The sequence below is a fragment of the Tasmannia lanceolata genome, unplaced genomic scaffold (genome assembly GCF_043159265.1).
Source record: "Tasmannia lanceolata isolate RefF3 unplaced genomic scaffold, GAP_Taslan_0.1 ptg000004l, whole genome shotgun sequence".
Lineage (NCBI taxonomy): Eukaryota > Viridiplantae > Streptophyta > Magnoliopsida > Canellales > Winteraceae > Tasmannia > Tasmannia lanceolata.
Window position 1 is genome coordinate 8,018,279 of NW_027518681.1, and position 15,045 is coordinate 8,033,323.

A 15,045-nucleotide genomic window follows, 5' to 3' on the forward strand; every position below is an offset into this window, starting at 1 on the left:
TACCAAAACATAATCCGATCAAAAAATAACAATTTAAAGAAAATCAATTTGACTGATCATAACCAAAACATAATCGGATCCAAAGGGGACCCATTGACACCCCTACCAATGTATGAAAAGACTGATATCCCCCCTGCAGTACGCATTCGCCCCCTTTTAACGAAAAAGCATTAAAGTTGCTCACTGTTCACGTTATAAGGGGGGCGAATGCATAATGGAGGAGGGTGAAAATATCATCTCCCTTTTATTTTTCAATATTAATAATAGGATCAACAATTCAACATGCATACTGCAGGGGGGGTGAAAATGTCATCTCCCTTCAACATGTAGAGATTTTATATGGTGCCCAGCTCAAATCTTCCAATGATGAAAATGATAAAATTAACCCGTAAGATGATATCCACACTAACCCGTTTTGATAATGCCAGACTCGACTTATTTTACCTTCTGCCAAGTGGCTGTTAAAAACTAATACAATTCTCTGTGGAATCATATCCACAATCCTTCGTTTAGATATTGGCACTCATTTCTTTAAAAACTTTTGATCGCAACATCATGAGGTCTTCATCTCTAAAATGTTCTTTTCTCTAGGAAAAAAGTTTACAGGGAGAACTTGAATGCCCATCAATGGAGAACAGAGCACTTTCTGCTCTTCTTTGGCATCACTCAAGGCAATATATGTATAGCCCGAGCAATTTACTAATTGATTCTCATCAAGTAAGAAAAGTAGAAGGAAAAAAGGGAGCTAGTACAAATCACCACTGATCTCAAATGGGGAAAATTCAAACGGGAAAATTAGAAGAGAAAATAACTGGTTTGCCTTTTTTCTTTTCCTATTTTCACCGCTGGCCTAGCTTGCGTTTCTTTGCTCTCAGCCTCTCCTCTTCCTCCTCGATGAGGCGGAGCTCTCTTTCATCCTCTTCTCTAGCAATTTTGGCACTGCAAGGCAACAAATCGACCCACGTCAATGAAAACATGGATGTTGGCACTGTATATAATTTCAGATTCATGAAATCGAATTTATAAAATAGTTATTTATATTATTTTTCATGGGAAGAGACTGAAGAAGTCTCATCACTTTCTCTCTTGTCTACAACCTACATGCTAAATTCCATACAACAACATTGCGCAGTATTATCCAATAATCAACTATTAAAACCAATCAGTCATATTGGTTAAAAGATCATTCATGGAAAAGAAACATGGAAAGAGGACAGTGCTATTCGTTACCTTCTCCTCTCTTCTTTTTGGATGTCTGCAAAGTTAGCATCCATGTCACTGAGATCATCGTCATCCCCGGCGAATTTTTTAGGATTATACCTGTCAGAATCACAAGGTAACCTCCTAAATTCAGCAAAAATACCATTGGGCAGGTTTTTTTTTTTTTTTTTTTGAATGTCACCATTGGGCAGAAATTTCATCAAGGTTCAAAGCTATAATCAATTCAAAAATCATCCAACTCGTGCAGCCAAATTTCAGAAACATGATTTATTAACTCAAAAATCATACAAGAGAATCAGGAGTTCTAAGATCTTATTTATTATATTTATTATTTACAGAACATAATCTCATTTGTTTTGCCAGTAGGTGGTCTTAGAAGATTCCTTATTTATGATTTGAAGGTTTCGAGTTTTGACAACAGATGCTTTCTGAAGAAACATGGTGTTGAATCATCTTCAGTAGGGGAATTCAGGACATAATGACATGGTTGATTGGTGTTTTGACAACTGGCAGTTCCTATATTTGTCGAATTTGATATTTAGAATCTTCTTTTTTTCTTTCTTCAGGAATAAAACAAACATGGAAGATAAAGGTTATTCCTGTTAGCAACTTGAATTGGCCAATCATCAAAATAATCCCTAGCTTTTGGGAAATTAAAGGGCGGCCCAGTGCACGAGGCTCCCGCTACTGCGGGGTCTGGGGAGGGCTAGATGTACGCAGCCTTACCCCTTCTTTACAGAGAGGCTGTTTCCGTGACTTGAAATTTTTCATATTTTCAGGACAAGGAGTGGCTTTAAATCTCATTGAATCTTGGTATCAATACATCGAATACAAGAGCAAGACACAAGTGTAAGAAGCAAAAACAAAAAAGAGAAAGCTGACCTGAACATGCCCCTGATCATTCTACTAATCGATGCAGCATCAGCTTCATTGTCGTCCTCTTCATCTGAGTATCTTTTCACAGGTTGCTTCTTCTTTGGACGGTCCTCTTGCACAGCACGTGATGGGATTTGTCTAGGAGGAGCCTTCATCTGAATAATTCCAAACAGATAAAGTTTTATGAGCAGAACAGGAAAGCATGCAGACTATTGAGATGTATCACCAAATCATGTGAAGTGATAAACACTATACACGCCATTGTATGTACCAGAATTTAATTGTGTATGAGATGTAACACCAAATCATGTGATAAACACTATACACGCAATTGTATGTATGAGAATTTATAATTGTGCAGTATGAATGCACGCGCACACAAGAGAGAATCAATATATAGCAAAAAGATAATATATTAAGGAGCAACCCATATCTTGTTCATAAACAAAGGGTAAGTATCATGGTAGCTTAATAATTGGAAATAAAGCCCAAGATTAAGCTTCAAGAGAAACAGAGCCTTGCTCTGCCTCATATGGAACGATCTTTTAGTAGAATTGTGAAATAAGAGTACACATTTGCTATAAAATGACCATAATACCACTCAGTGATGAAAAGATGACCACACATACTAATGCATATTAGTCTAGAGGCATTTGTAGTCTAGGCTGCAGGTGCGTGGGTGTGTCAGTGTGTGTATGTGTGTGTGTGTGTGTGTGTGTGTGAGAGAGAGAGAGAGAGAGAGAGAGAGAGGCACGTGTAAACCTGAGGTTTCAACGAAGATGTGTTAAGCAGAGGTTTTGAAGAAGTCAACGGCTGTGTTGGCATCCCCTTAGGCTTGTCCGCTTCCCGTGGATCCCTTCTTTGTCCTGAATATTGCTTTTGGGCAGAAGAAATTGGCTTTAATGAAGGTGCTTTCCGAACAGAACTGTTTATACCCACTGCAGAAGACTTCTTATCGACCGAGGAAACAGGTAGCCTAGGAGGTGGAGCTTTTGGCCCTCCAGGCCGGCCAGGCCCATTTCCAGCATTATTCCCCAGCAGTTTTCTTGGATCAGCTGACTGTCCCGACCTACTTGCAGAAGCCACCTTTTGGTGCCCTAATTTATTTTGCATTTGGTGATTTGTTGAGATGGAGTTCCTTTCTTCACGCCCATTGGAAACCGGCCTAGAAGGCTTGCTCATTGCTGGCTTGCTCTTTAATGGCACATGAGTGGGTCGGGCATCTTCCACATCAGCAGAAACCTGTATAAGTCTTCTCAATGAAAATACTAAGTATGCTTAAAGTTTTCTAAGTCAATGTTTAGATGTCAGGCCACAGAAAATCAACACACCGGAACTTGGAACAGAAGCCTTCCGAGGTGCAGGCTCCTTAGCAGGCTCAGGAAGTTCTGCATCATCTGACAGTAGAAAAGAGTAGTCCCGCATATCTTTGAGCGTCTGTGCTTTCATTTTCAACTGCATGGACAGGTAATTAATCACATGCATTTAGATAATACTAATGAGATTCTAATGGACTCACAAAAGATGATAAAGATTGCGATAATACCTCATTAGCAACTTTAGGTGGCCGGTCATGAACATTGCTCTTTGCTCCGGCAATTGAAGAAACCGGATCCTTTTTCGTCTGCAGTACCAAGTAAAACAATAAAGTGATTGTATAGAAAAATAAGCAGTGTAAAAACAAAGGTCCACGATACATACACTAGAATGGGAATGTGGAACCTTGGCTGTAATATGCTGAGTTTCTAGAATTGAACGCCTTTCTTCAAGTACTCTTCGAGCAATAACAGGCTGTGAAGGGCCAAAGAAGGAGCCATAACTGCATAATATAACAGTCATTTACAAAGGAGAATGATTATTATGCAAAATCCAGATACAAGCATAAGGATGGGGCAGTCAAATGATTTCTTGAACCTTCTCAATTAGAAAAAAGTGAAATCCCTGGTTGAAAATTGGAAATGCCTTGATCCCCATTGTGCAAGATAAGCATTGTTCCAAATTCTTATTTAAAATATCAAAATTGTATTATGTATGAATAGGCAAAAACATTTGACCACAAGGTCGGAGGATCAAGCCCTACTAACGAAATATGTCTTTTTAAAATACGCTGGTATAGCTCAGTTGGCTTGAGCATGTGGCTGTTGACCACAAGGACAGAGGATCAAGTCCCCCTCCTAATGGAGGACTAGTAGGGGTATTTCAGTTGGGAAAGCGTCAGACAGGAGATCTGAAAGTCGTGTGTTCGATCCAAGCTCACCGCTTTTTTTTTCTCGATTTCCTTTGCTTGGTCTGTCATCTTTGATTTCAATGAAATTTCCATTGCTATTAAAAATTATTCTTAGAATAAATTATCTTTTATGGAAGTATTCATGTGATTTCAGAAAAATGGAGATAAGAGTCGAAGTAGTGAAATGCCATAAAAAGGAGGAAACGATCCAAGCTCACCGCTTTTTTTTCTCGATTTCCTTTGCTTGGTCTGTCATCTTTGATTTCAATGAAATTTCCATTGCTATTAAAATTATTCTTAGAATAAATTATCTTTTATGGAAGTATTCATGTGATTTCAGAAAAATGGGGATAAGAGTCGAAGTAGTTAAATGCCATAAAAAGGAGGAAACGACTTTTTTTTTGGTAAACTATGCGATGATTTTTGTTATTATACAAAATATACGGGGATTTTGATTTAGAAACTTAGATTAAGTGAAGTTTGGTAATTTTTCATTTTAAAATTTAGTTCCAGTATTTTGATGATTTTTTTTTTCCAGTTCTTATTGACTCAAAAAATTGCAGCTTAACCAAATCACGCATCCATCACAATTTCTCCAACCTTTTTCAAGAGGATCATTTGAAGCACCTTCTTAGTAGAAGATTCCTGCAACTAAGGTGAAAAATGTATTCTTAACAGAACTTTCAAATGAACTTAAGTTTCAAAAACAAGACCTGTTGTGCAACAGTCTGACTTGTACAACCAAAAAGAGATGCAAGACCATAATTTACCGCGTCCAAAAAAAAAACAGATAAATTTAGGCATAAGGGGTGACTATGGAGGGATATCTTGAGACGTAAACACAAGTTTAGTGAAGGGACAAGATTCAGAGTCTATACAGGTGATCGGATTTGATTCTGGCATGACAAGCGGCGCTCTTCTAGACCTTTGAAAGAAATTTTTCCAAACTTGTTTAATGTGGCTGATTCCAAGGAGGCTTTTATGAATGACTGCTTTGAAAGAAGGGGGTCCTCCGTACTGTGGAAGCTGGTTTTCAGGAGGAGTTTCTTTGAGAGAGAATTGCAGTCAGTGGGTAGATTGCTGGAAATTATAAAGGGGTGTTATAATAAGTCTTCTAGTGTAGATAAGTGTTTGCATCTGGAATACATCTGGGGAGTTCTCCGTCAAATCCATGTATCTTCATTTAGTGCCTTGCCCTGTGACCTCTAGAGTAGCCAGAGTGTGGTCTTTCCAGGCGCCGCCTGGGTCTGTGCTTTTGGTTGGGCTGCTTTTCTTGACAGAATCCAGACGATGGAGTTTCTGCGAATGCGGGAAATTTTGATTATAGACACATTGCGCTTTATGTATAGAGGCCGGTGAGTCAATGGAGCATATGTTCATTCATTGTAAGTTGGCCAGAGAAGTATGTAGTGGATTATTATGCATATTTGGATTTGCCTGGGTCTTCCAAGCCAATCTCATTGACTTGCTGGAATGTTGGACTTTGGCTCCGTGGACGAATAAGGGCCAAGATTTTATGGAACGTCACTCTTAGAAACTATATGGGTGTTGTGGAAAGAGAGAAATGCTAGAGTTCTCAAAGAAAAAAGTAAGCACTCTTCTTCTCTTTTCTAAAAAGTAATAGCCCTATCGATTTCATGGGTGAAAATCCTCCCAAGTTATGGATTTATGACTTATGGATGGAATAGAAGGGTTTCTGTCTTAGTGTTGAGGCATGGCCATTGACAGTGCAAGTGCGGACTCCTTCGGCCCCTGGCCTATTTAAGCTTAATTTTGATGGGAACCCTGGACAAGCAAGAGTTAGGGGTGTCCTTATAGGTGAGACAGGATCGATGAGATGGGCTATCGCGGGCCCTATTGAAGTTATCAACTCAAATGAGGCGGAAGTGCGAGCTGTGCTCCAGGGCATAAAATTATTGGAGAAAGAAATCATGGATAATGTAGTGGTCGAAGGTGATTCCATCAATGTCATTAGATGGCTTAGAGGATCTCATTCTTAGCCATGGTGGTTTGCTCATTTCTTTGAAGAGATTCAGGATCGAAGGTGGGAGGCTCTTCAATCTCCTTTTCAGCACATTAGAAGCTCAGCGAACAAAGTAACAGATAAGCAAGCAAGAGAATCCAAGGATGTTCTTGAGTTGTACAAACCTTCCCCCCGCCACCCACTTTCTTCTTGCCCTTTTTTCTTTAAGCATACCCCTGGATGTGTATTTTTTCTGTCTTTTATTTTTCTCTATGTATTGACCATCACAGTCTTTGCTTATTTTAATAAAATATGCTGCCATTCAAAAAAAAGGTGTAAGTTTTCTCCATGAAAACTTCAATTTCTCTTTTAATTATCTAACTTGTATTATGCAGGGTTTTTTTTCATCACTATTGAAGAAGAGCCCCTTTTCCTCCTCCCAGATCACAAACCACACCCGATCACAAGCAAGCCAAGCCATATTTTACCCTTCATCAAGCCACCTTCAAACCCTGAAGTTCCACCCACAAAACTCCCCGAGTTTCAGCACCTCAAAGCCGCCCATAACCTTCCTCAAGTTTCAACCTAAACCCATCTCTTTCCCATGTAATTCTCAGCCGAGCAGCCCTCCCACTTCACATATTTTCCGCCACCCTTCTTCCCATAGTCAGCTGCACAATACCCACCCTTTCCCTGTAACATAGCCGACTAATCTCTATCGTTACCTTATCCCAAACAGTCCCATATCCAAGCTCAAGAGTAGCCTTTCACCCCACAACCCAGCCGATTTTTACCCTTCCTTTCTCAATTTTAGCATCCAAATAAGTCACATAATCCCACCTTGCTGCCATCCTTTTTGCACATGAAACTAGCCGGCCTTCCACCTTCATGAGTCATACCTGAGACCACACCTTAACCCTTATTTTAACCAACCACCCTTTCATGTTCTTGTTAACCGATTAACCCAAAGAAAACCCACTTCTTGATCCATTCCTTAACTGATGTAATCCGACCGTTGGATCACCATTTTGTTATGTTTGCACTTATTTATTTTGGTTTATTTGGACTTATTTGACATTATTGGATTATCCTAGATGTGGGGGATGTCCACATCATCTAGGGCCCACCTTTGCACACACCACTTTTGCCTTTTACCCTATTGTTTAGCTAGTTTTTCCTATAATGCCCTTATGCTACTAATTCTTCTTCTTTGTGAGTAGGGGTATGACAGTCTTTTCACTTTCATTTAAGTGAGCTAGCAAAGGGGCCCACCAACAAAGCAATATAAAAGAGATAGCAAGAGGGGAGAAAACCTAGTTTAGAAACATTGTGAAGAAAAAAGAAGAAAAGAGGAGCCGACGGCCTCCCTTCTCCAACACACCCTAGGGCGTCACTATCTCTCCCCTTCCTCCACGCCATGGGCGTACCCCTCTCCCCTTTCGAGGTAGCCTCTTCTTCCCTCCTTCTTCTCTTCTCATCTCTCTCTCTCTCTCTCTCTCTCTCTCTCTCTCTGACCTTTTTCTCTCTCCTTCTCACTCGCAATCCTTCTTCTCTCTCGATCTCGCACTCTCTTTTTCCCTTCCCTCTTGGTCTCTCTATTTCCCCCTTCTATTTCATACACTTTCTTGATTCTTATCTCGTTACCTTCCTCTCTTCTTGATTTCTTTTTCTTATTCTCTTCTCTCAAACTCATTTCATCCCTTACTTGGAGGCACACTGCTGTCCGGAATTTCGGAACGCGACCACGGGCTTCTCCCCATTCTCTTGGTCTCTTTGCTAGCAAGATTCAAAGCGAAAGGACTGCTGAGTTTTTATGGTGAGGTTGTTCCTTGATTTCAGCCCTTTTAGGACCCCTTAGCCTTTGGAAACCATAGGAACCTTACCCATAAGTTACCCTAGCATATTTTGAGCCTTTTGTCATTTTCTAATAAATTTTTGGGCCATAGATCTTTATTTTTGTCTGTGGACAGCAACTTATCAGGGAATAAAGTTAGATGTTTGAACCTTAAATCCTCTTCTTTTTACATTAATTAAGTTATTTTATGCATTTATACTTAGTAAAGAATGTTTCCCAATCATGAGTTCTCTTTAAAGCCATTTGTTGACTCTTTATTTAAGTTGCAATTAATCATCTTTTATTGCTTGTTCATTTAATTTGGGATGTGGATATGCCTATATGAATGTGACAGTTTGGTCCCATTGAGCTCCTAAAATCCTGGCAGTTATTCGCGAGCCTTCGGGTTTGCATCATCAACCCAACAGTAACTACCACCAAGAAACCTTCTTGATCCTAACCACCAACTTGAAGGACTTTCCCAACAATCTTTAACGTCTTGTTTCATTAACCAATTCTTGAAACTTTCTCTACCCAATAGCCTCCCAACCCACTCTTGAACTCCCAACAATTCCTTTTCCTTGGTAATTTCCAAGATCCCATAAAACTTAACAACCAAAGAACCCCTTTCTTGAATAGCATTAACCCAACATCCATTAATTCCCTTAGGATTACCTGAGTAACTATAACTACTTCAAGAAAAAATTTAATTGGTTTCATACCCCATAATAGCAACAAAGAATGCGCTAAACTATTTTTCAGGAGTAGAAATTGCAGTGGTTAAGAAATTCCATCCTTCCAAATAGGAACCGGCCAATCCATGGGTATACCATGAAGTTACAAAAGTTCTCCGACAAGTCAGGACAGAGAAAAACTCCATCCAAACAGTCCAGATGCACGGATGGTTTTCTCTTTTGTTTCCGTAAAAGACTGAATCTTTGCTTTTTCCATTGCTTTAAGTGTTTCTGAAGAAACTTGAGTTTCGCTTGAAGCTTAGATAAAGGGGAAGCATAAACCTCCTTTAATCCCTTTTTCCAAGCCCTTTCCAACTCTTTCAACTTCCCTTTTACCTTCTTTTTCCTTACCTTCTCTTACTTTGCTTCCGCTACCATATCCGCGCATTTGATATCAAAGCTTCAGTAATCCACCCATGCGTTACTAACTTACTATAACTTCAACTTCTCCGCATATATATGCATCCTTCTAAACCTACCCTAAACCCAATAGAAATGTTTTCTGATCAAATATTTTATGATCCAAAACCCCGATTTTCACCCATCCACCCCTAGCATCCCTTACATAGTCCCATCCTACATCAATTTGGTATCATAGCAACACATCCCGACCCTTCCTTCGACCGTCCTAAATCATGGGAATTATTAATGAAATCTCTGGCATCTGTAATTATATTCTCTTTTTCTCATACCCTCCATAATGCGAATGAAACATCATATTTACTGGTTAATGGAGATGTCAGTAGGGAGATTTTGTGTGTAGGTCAATCCGCGCATTTCTGCTCATGCCTTACTATACCTTCCCGGCATACGTCTGCATCCTTCTAAACTACCCAAAACCTAGTGGAAATATTTTTTCAGTCTAATCAAATATTTTATGATCCAAAACCCCAATTTTCACCATCCTCTTCACCCCTAATGTTCTTTCCATAGATCTATCGTACATCGGTTTGGTATCAAAGCAACATGTCTAGACCCTTCCTTTGACCGTCCTACATCATGGGGATTGTTAACATTTGTAATTATATTATCTCTTTTTCTCATACCCTCCATAATGCGAATGAAACATTGGATTTACTCGTTAATTGGGATGTAAGTAGAGAGTTTTTGTGTGTAGGTTAATCTCCGCCCAGTGTGTAATTTGTTTTTTATGTATGTGTTTTGCATAATAAAGACATTTTAAGGTCTAATAGATTCTAAGAAATTTTAATATATATATATATATATGAGAAAACGGTTCCTACACATATGTGTAGAGAGTTCTCTACACACTAGCTTAAAATACAGTGGGGGCCCATATTGTTTGGGTGATCCAAGCCATCCATTTTAAAGGCCCTCACATAGATAGGGTGTCTACAAAAAATCAGATCCATAGGATCATCCCAACCCTACGATTTGTGGAGGTAAAATGGATGTCTTTAAACCTTCACAAATTAGTCCATTTTTTGCCTCCACAGTTCTAATGGTTAGGATGATCCTATGGATCTAATTTTTTATGGACACCCTATCTATATGAGGGCCTTAAAAATGAATGGTTTGGATCACCCAAATAATGTGGCCCCCACTGTATTTTAAGCTAGTGTGTAGATAACTTATCTACACATATGTGTAGGAACCGTTTTCTCTCTCTCTCTCTCTCTCTCTCTCTCTCTCTCTCTCTCTCTCTCTCTCTCTATATATATATATATATATATATATATATATATATATATATATATATATATATATATATATATATATATATGTGTGTGTGTGTGTGTGTGTGTGTGTGTGAAAACTGTTGGTGCGCTTAAGCTCACCATTTTTTTGGTGCGCTTAAGTTGTTATAACGCCTCCCATTCGTTTAAATGTTTGGGTCCCGCTGCGTCCCGCTTAAGCGCACCAATGGGAGGCGTTATAACAACTTAAGCGCACCAAAAAAATGGTGCGCTTAAGCTCACCAACAGTTCTCTCTCTCTCTCTCTCTCTCTCTCTCTCTCTCTCTCTCTCTCTCTCTCTCTCTTATATATATATATATATATATATATATATAGAGAGAGAGAGAGAGAGAGGACTCATGAGAAAAGTGCTGCTACACAATCGAGTAGATAAGTTATCACAAAATAAGTGTCTCTTCGTGCCAGCCTAGCCTCATCCGGCATGAAGAATGATCAGCTTATACAAATAGGAAACATGGAACTAACAAGCTATCACAAAATTGAACAACAATCTTTGAACATAAAAATGGTAGAGTAGTGCAAACAGTGGAGACAGAATTCAACAAGCTATCACAAAACCATATTCAAAGCAGAGATTTGATAAACTATTTCCTCCAAAAATACAACTCATGGAACCAAGCGGTGAAAATAAATGCATCACTAACTTGTCATTCGGAGGCTTCTTCTTCTTTTCTTGAGAATTACCAAAGGCAGCAGAAGACTCCTTCTTCAAACGCTGCCGGACTTTTTCTTTTAGCCGCTGCCTCGACTCAAGATATTCCAGTTCCTCCTTTGTGGGCTTTGGGTCTTCTTCCTCTCTATCCTCCTCATATTCAGCTCCATCCTCCTCTAGCTCCTCATAGTCTTCATACTCGTCTGAATCAACATCTCTCTGATGGAAATCCTGCTGAAAAGGGGTCTCGTAACATAATTATACACATAAAAATAACTTGTTGATTTTTTCAAACAATTCAAACTTACAGCTCTATCATAATTCCGCATTGCTTGTAAAATCACCAAGAATGTTGCTAGATCAAGTTGCAGAGAAAGCAACTACAAATTTCAACACCTGAAAGACAAAAAAAAGAAGATAAATCTCAACCAAGCTTAACGATAACCATGCTAAAACCAAATCCATATTTGTCTTTATCATTAAACCAACCAGAAACTAAAACCCAGTATAAAATATAAGTTATCATTGAATTCGATATATAAGATGTTCTGTAATTTCAGTCTGTACATGTTCATATTTATCAATAAATTATGAGGAACTAAATCAAACTTTTCAAAGCCGACAAAACTTCTCTTCTAAAAAGAAAAGAAATGAAAATATAAATCATCAAAAGAGTTCAGGGTCAAGAAACGAAGAAAGTACATTCATCCATTAAAAAGTACTTAAAACCTAAAAACACGGATAAATCGAAGAACACCATATACTTTCAAATTGAGAGAGAAGGAAGGGAATCTCTTATAATACTGCAAATTGATGAACTCTGAATTATCTGTCGCAATTCGGAACTGTTAAGAAAATCCTCTAGGCAAATCCGATCCGATCATGCACAAATAAACGGAAAAGTAAAAATAAACACAAACCACAAGATGAAAACCGAGATCTTATGTGGTTCCGCCAAGATGCCTATGTCCACGGGCGAGAACACGATCTTCCACTATGAGAAAACAATATACACGGGTTACAACAAGACTAACTTGCAACCCCGCAACCCACAAAGTTGTTGCTTTCCCTTGTCCTCTCAACCAAGACCATACTCGAGAAACACAAGAAAAACCCAAGAGAAAAAACCCAGTTCTCTGCAGTGGCCACACAAAGAGCCTCCCACACCAAGAGAAAAATGTTTTTCTCTTGCCTCTCTATATCTTAGGTAACTAGTGGTGGTGGAAACAAGGCAATTTTCCCAGCAGGAACAAGCTAGCAAATTTATTGATCACTTGAAATTTTAGAGAAAAAACAACTTGCCATGATTATCGTGCTGAAAAAACTTACTTAAAAAAAAAATGACGACCATATGTGGAAAAAAAAAAAACTGACCTTAGTCATGCAAAATCAAGCATAATTGATAATGAACGAAAAAAAAAAAGAGCAAAAGAAAAAAAAAACAATTCGAAATCACAACGATTGGACCGGCAAAATTGAAACCCTAATCTCACAAAACCTAAAGAAAAAAAGGTCAAAATAAATAAAAAAACATTCCAAGCGAGATCTGTAATCAAAACCCTAAGAATCAAAGAAAGTAGCAAACAAATCCGATCTACACATAAACCTAGAAAATCACCATAAAAAAGAACAATCCAGAAATACCAAATCTTACCACTGTAATAAACGCGAAACGGGAGATATGGAATCGAAGGAGCTCATGACAGGGAAAAAATCCAGATCGAGATCTCTAGAGGCAAAACGGTATTCGAAACCCTAGAAATGGTTAGAAACCCATCTACGTGCAAATCGATATTGATAGGGTTCTTAACGTGCGCTTGTGGCGTAACCCTCCCCACTCTTTACGTTTTTATGTACTAATCGTACTCTATCATATCATGAGGCGTATTCGGACCCACACGCGTGAATTGATGACTTTTATCCACGTGGTGGGCCTCAACTTTTTTTCTTTTTCCACGGTGAGTGGTGTCAAATGAACGGATTTTATTGACATCGAGTAGGGGTGTCAACGGGGTGGATCCAAAGGATCCTAACCATGATAAGGAAGGAGTTTGGGGGAGCCATGGAATCCGATTGTATCTATTGGGTCCATATGCTAAGGTCCCAAATTATTTTGGATCATGACCTAGACTTACCTTAAAACCGAATGGAGCGTCTAGATCATAATAGAAGGGGCCAATGTAAAAGTTATCCTTCGTAATTTAATTTATTCGTGTCTATTTGGAAAGAGGAACGTGTCCGCTTTCCATACATAGGGTGTGTACCAAAAAGCAGCCCTATAGGATCATCCAAACCCCAGTAAAAGGTGGAGTGGAAAATGAACAACCAATGTGTGTCCATGTTTCTGCCCATTTTTTGGATCCCCAGAAAATGTGGGGCCACAAATATTTTTGAGCTATAGCTTAGATAAGCTTAGATAAGCAATAGCTTAGGAACAGTTTCCTCATTTGGAAAATACTTTGATAACATTTAAAAGCCATACTCAAAACCACAAATAACTTTTCATTTTTCATGGTTTTAGCCATTTTTTAGTTGCGACAACTATTCTCCCCACTATTGATTTTCTTTGGGCTTTCATCTTTCCTAATCATACAACCTAACTGTGTAGAGATGTAAGTAGGACATAGGACAACGACTCAAAAAATAAGATCCAAAAGGGAACCTACCGGTGTGATATCTAAATGGATCTTGTCCAAGACATAGTGGATCCATTTATAACCCTAAATTTCATTCTAAAGTAGGTATGTAAACCAATCGAATTCAGACTGGATTAGAAACTATTTTTTAATCCATATGCTACAAAAAGGAAAAAGAGTAACCTAATTAATATAAAGATGAGGCTGTTAGGATCCTTCTTCATTTGGTCTTGTCTTCGATGTTCATAATCCCCATTGGTTTTAAGATTTTGTCTATCTTTCGAAGGATTTTGATCTTGTATCAAGACAATATCTTACTGTTGTTTCTTATGGTCTTCTCTTCTTGTCCCGCTCTCCCCGTTTTGCACTCTCATCCCTATCATGTCGCGTTCCTCCTCCCTCTCTCCACAAAAAAATGACTGAAATAGGCAAGTATAGTACAACCCACTTATTTGGATGTTCCAATCCATACATTTATTGGTCTGTACCGCAGATGGGTCCATGATGTAAGGCTTCACCATTGAGCTAAGGCTCAACCCCTCAGTATGTAAAACTTTTTAGGATTTTACTGTCACTATTTCTTCACGATTAATGCAGGACATCAAATCCCTGGTGATCCGAAATTCCTTCTAAACTCCTACCCATGCATTCCCAAGTTAAACCAAAATCTGCTGGACTCCTCTAGAGTGACCCATAGTTCTGAAAATTCCTTCTAAACTCCTACCTATGCATTCCCAAGGGGCCGTTTGGATACGCAGATTTTAGAATTCTGATTTTTAGTTTGAAAACAGTGTAAAAGAGGGTTCATGATATGGCTGTTGCATGCTTTCCTAACAGTATTTCTTTAATTTTAAGTGAGAAAACCAAGTTTTGAAAATCTCTCCTACATCATGAGATTTCTAATACCTGAAAACATGGGACGATCTGCTACTCTTTTGCTGACAAAAAGAAAGGCGAGAGAAGTAAAAAATGAGTCAAAAACGACGGCTAATCCGCTTCTTCTCTTGTCTCTTAGCTATAATTTTGAAGAAATCCTGGATTCTAAAAACTGTGAATCCAAACGCCCCCGAGTGATTTAAATCAGTATTCTGAAGGCACTTGGATCATCTTTTGCCTGCTGGGCAGGGAGACCTGGATCAGTATTTGCTTGATGCAGCCATGCAGGCCTACTAACCGTGTTTGTT

At 38.8% G+C, this 15,045-nt stretch overlaps 1 protein-coding gene across 2 annotated transcripts; it reads right to left on the minus strand.

Moving 5' to 3' along the window:
* Positions 1-569: 569 nt before the first annotated feature.
* Positions 570-13,000, minus strand: LOC143876205 (SPT2 chromatin protein). Of its 2 annotated transcripts, none has more exons than XM_077377901.1 (10): positions 12,880-13,000; positions 11,534-11,621; positions 11,218-11,456; positions 3,799-3,916; positions 3,644-3,721; positions 3,429-3,552; positions 2,860-3,320; positions 2,104-2,252; positions 1,231-1,320; positions 570-939 (listed from the first exon to the last, which is right to left on the minus strand). In XM_077377901.1, the coding sequence occupies exons 2-10, from the start codon at positions 11,552-11,554 to the stop codon at positions 840-842; spliced, it is 1,380 nt and encodes a 459-aa protein (XP_077234016.1). In that variant the 5' UTR covers positions 11,555-11,621; positions 12,880-13,000; the 3' UTR covers positions 570-839. The 2 variants fall into 2 exon arrangements, with proteins under 2 accessions (XP_077234016.1, XP_077234015.1); XM_077377900.1 differs by having other exon boundaries at positions 11,218-11,459.
* Positions 13,001-15,045: the final 2,045 nt, after the last annotated feature.

Bases quoted from the DNA above. Each gene is read 5' to 3' on its own strand.
- LOC143876205 (XM_077377900.1), bottom strand. From the start codon at position 11,554: ATGCGGAATTATGATAGAGCT. The intron at 3,321-3,428 runs GTGTGTTGATTT...CTGATGTGGAAG, and splicing joins GGCTTCTGTTCCAAGTTCCG to ATGCCCGACCCACTCATGTG. The intron at 2,253-2,859 runs GTTTACACGTGC...GGAATTATTCAG, and splicing joins CATCTTCGTTGAAACCTCAG to ATGAAGGCTCCTCCTAGACA.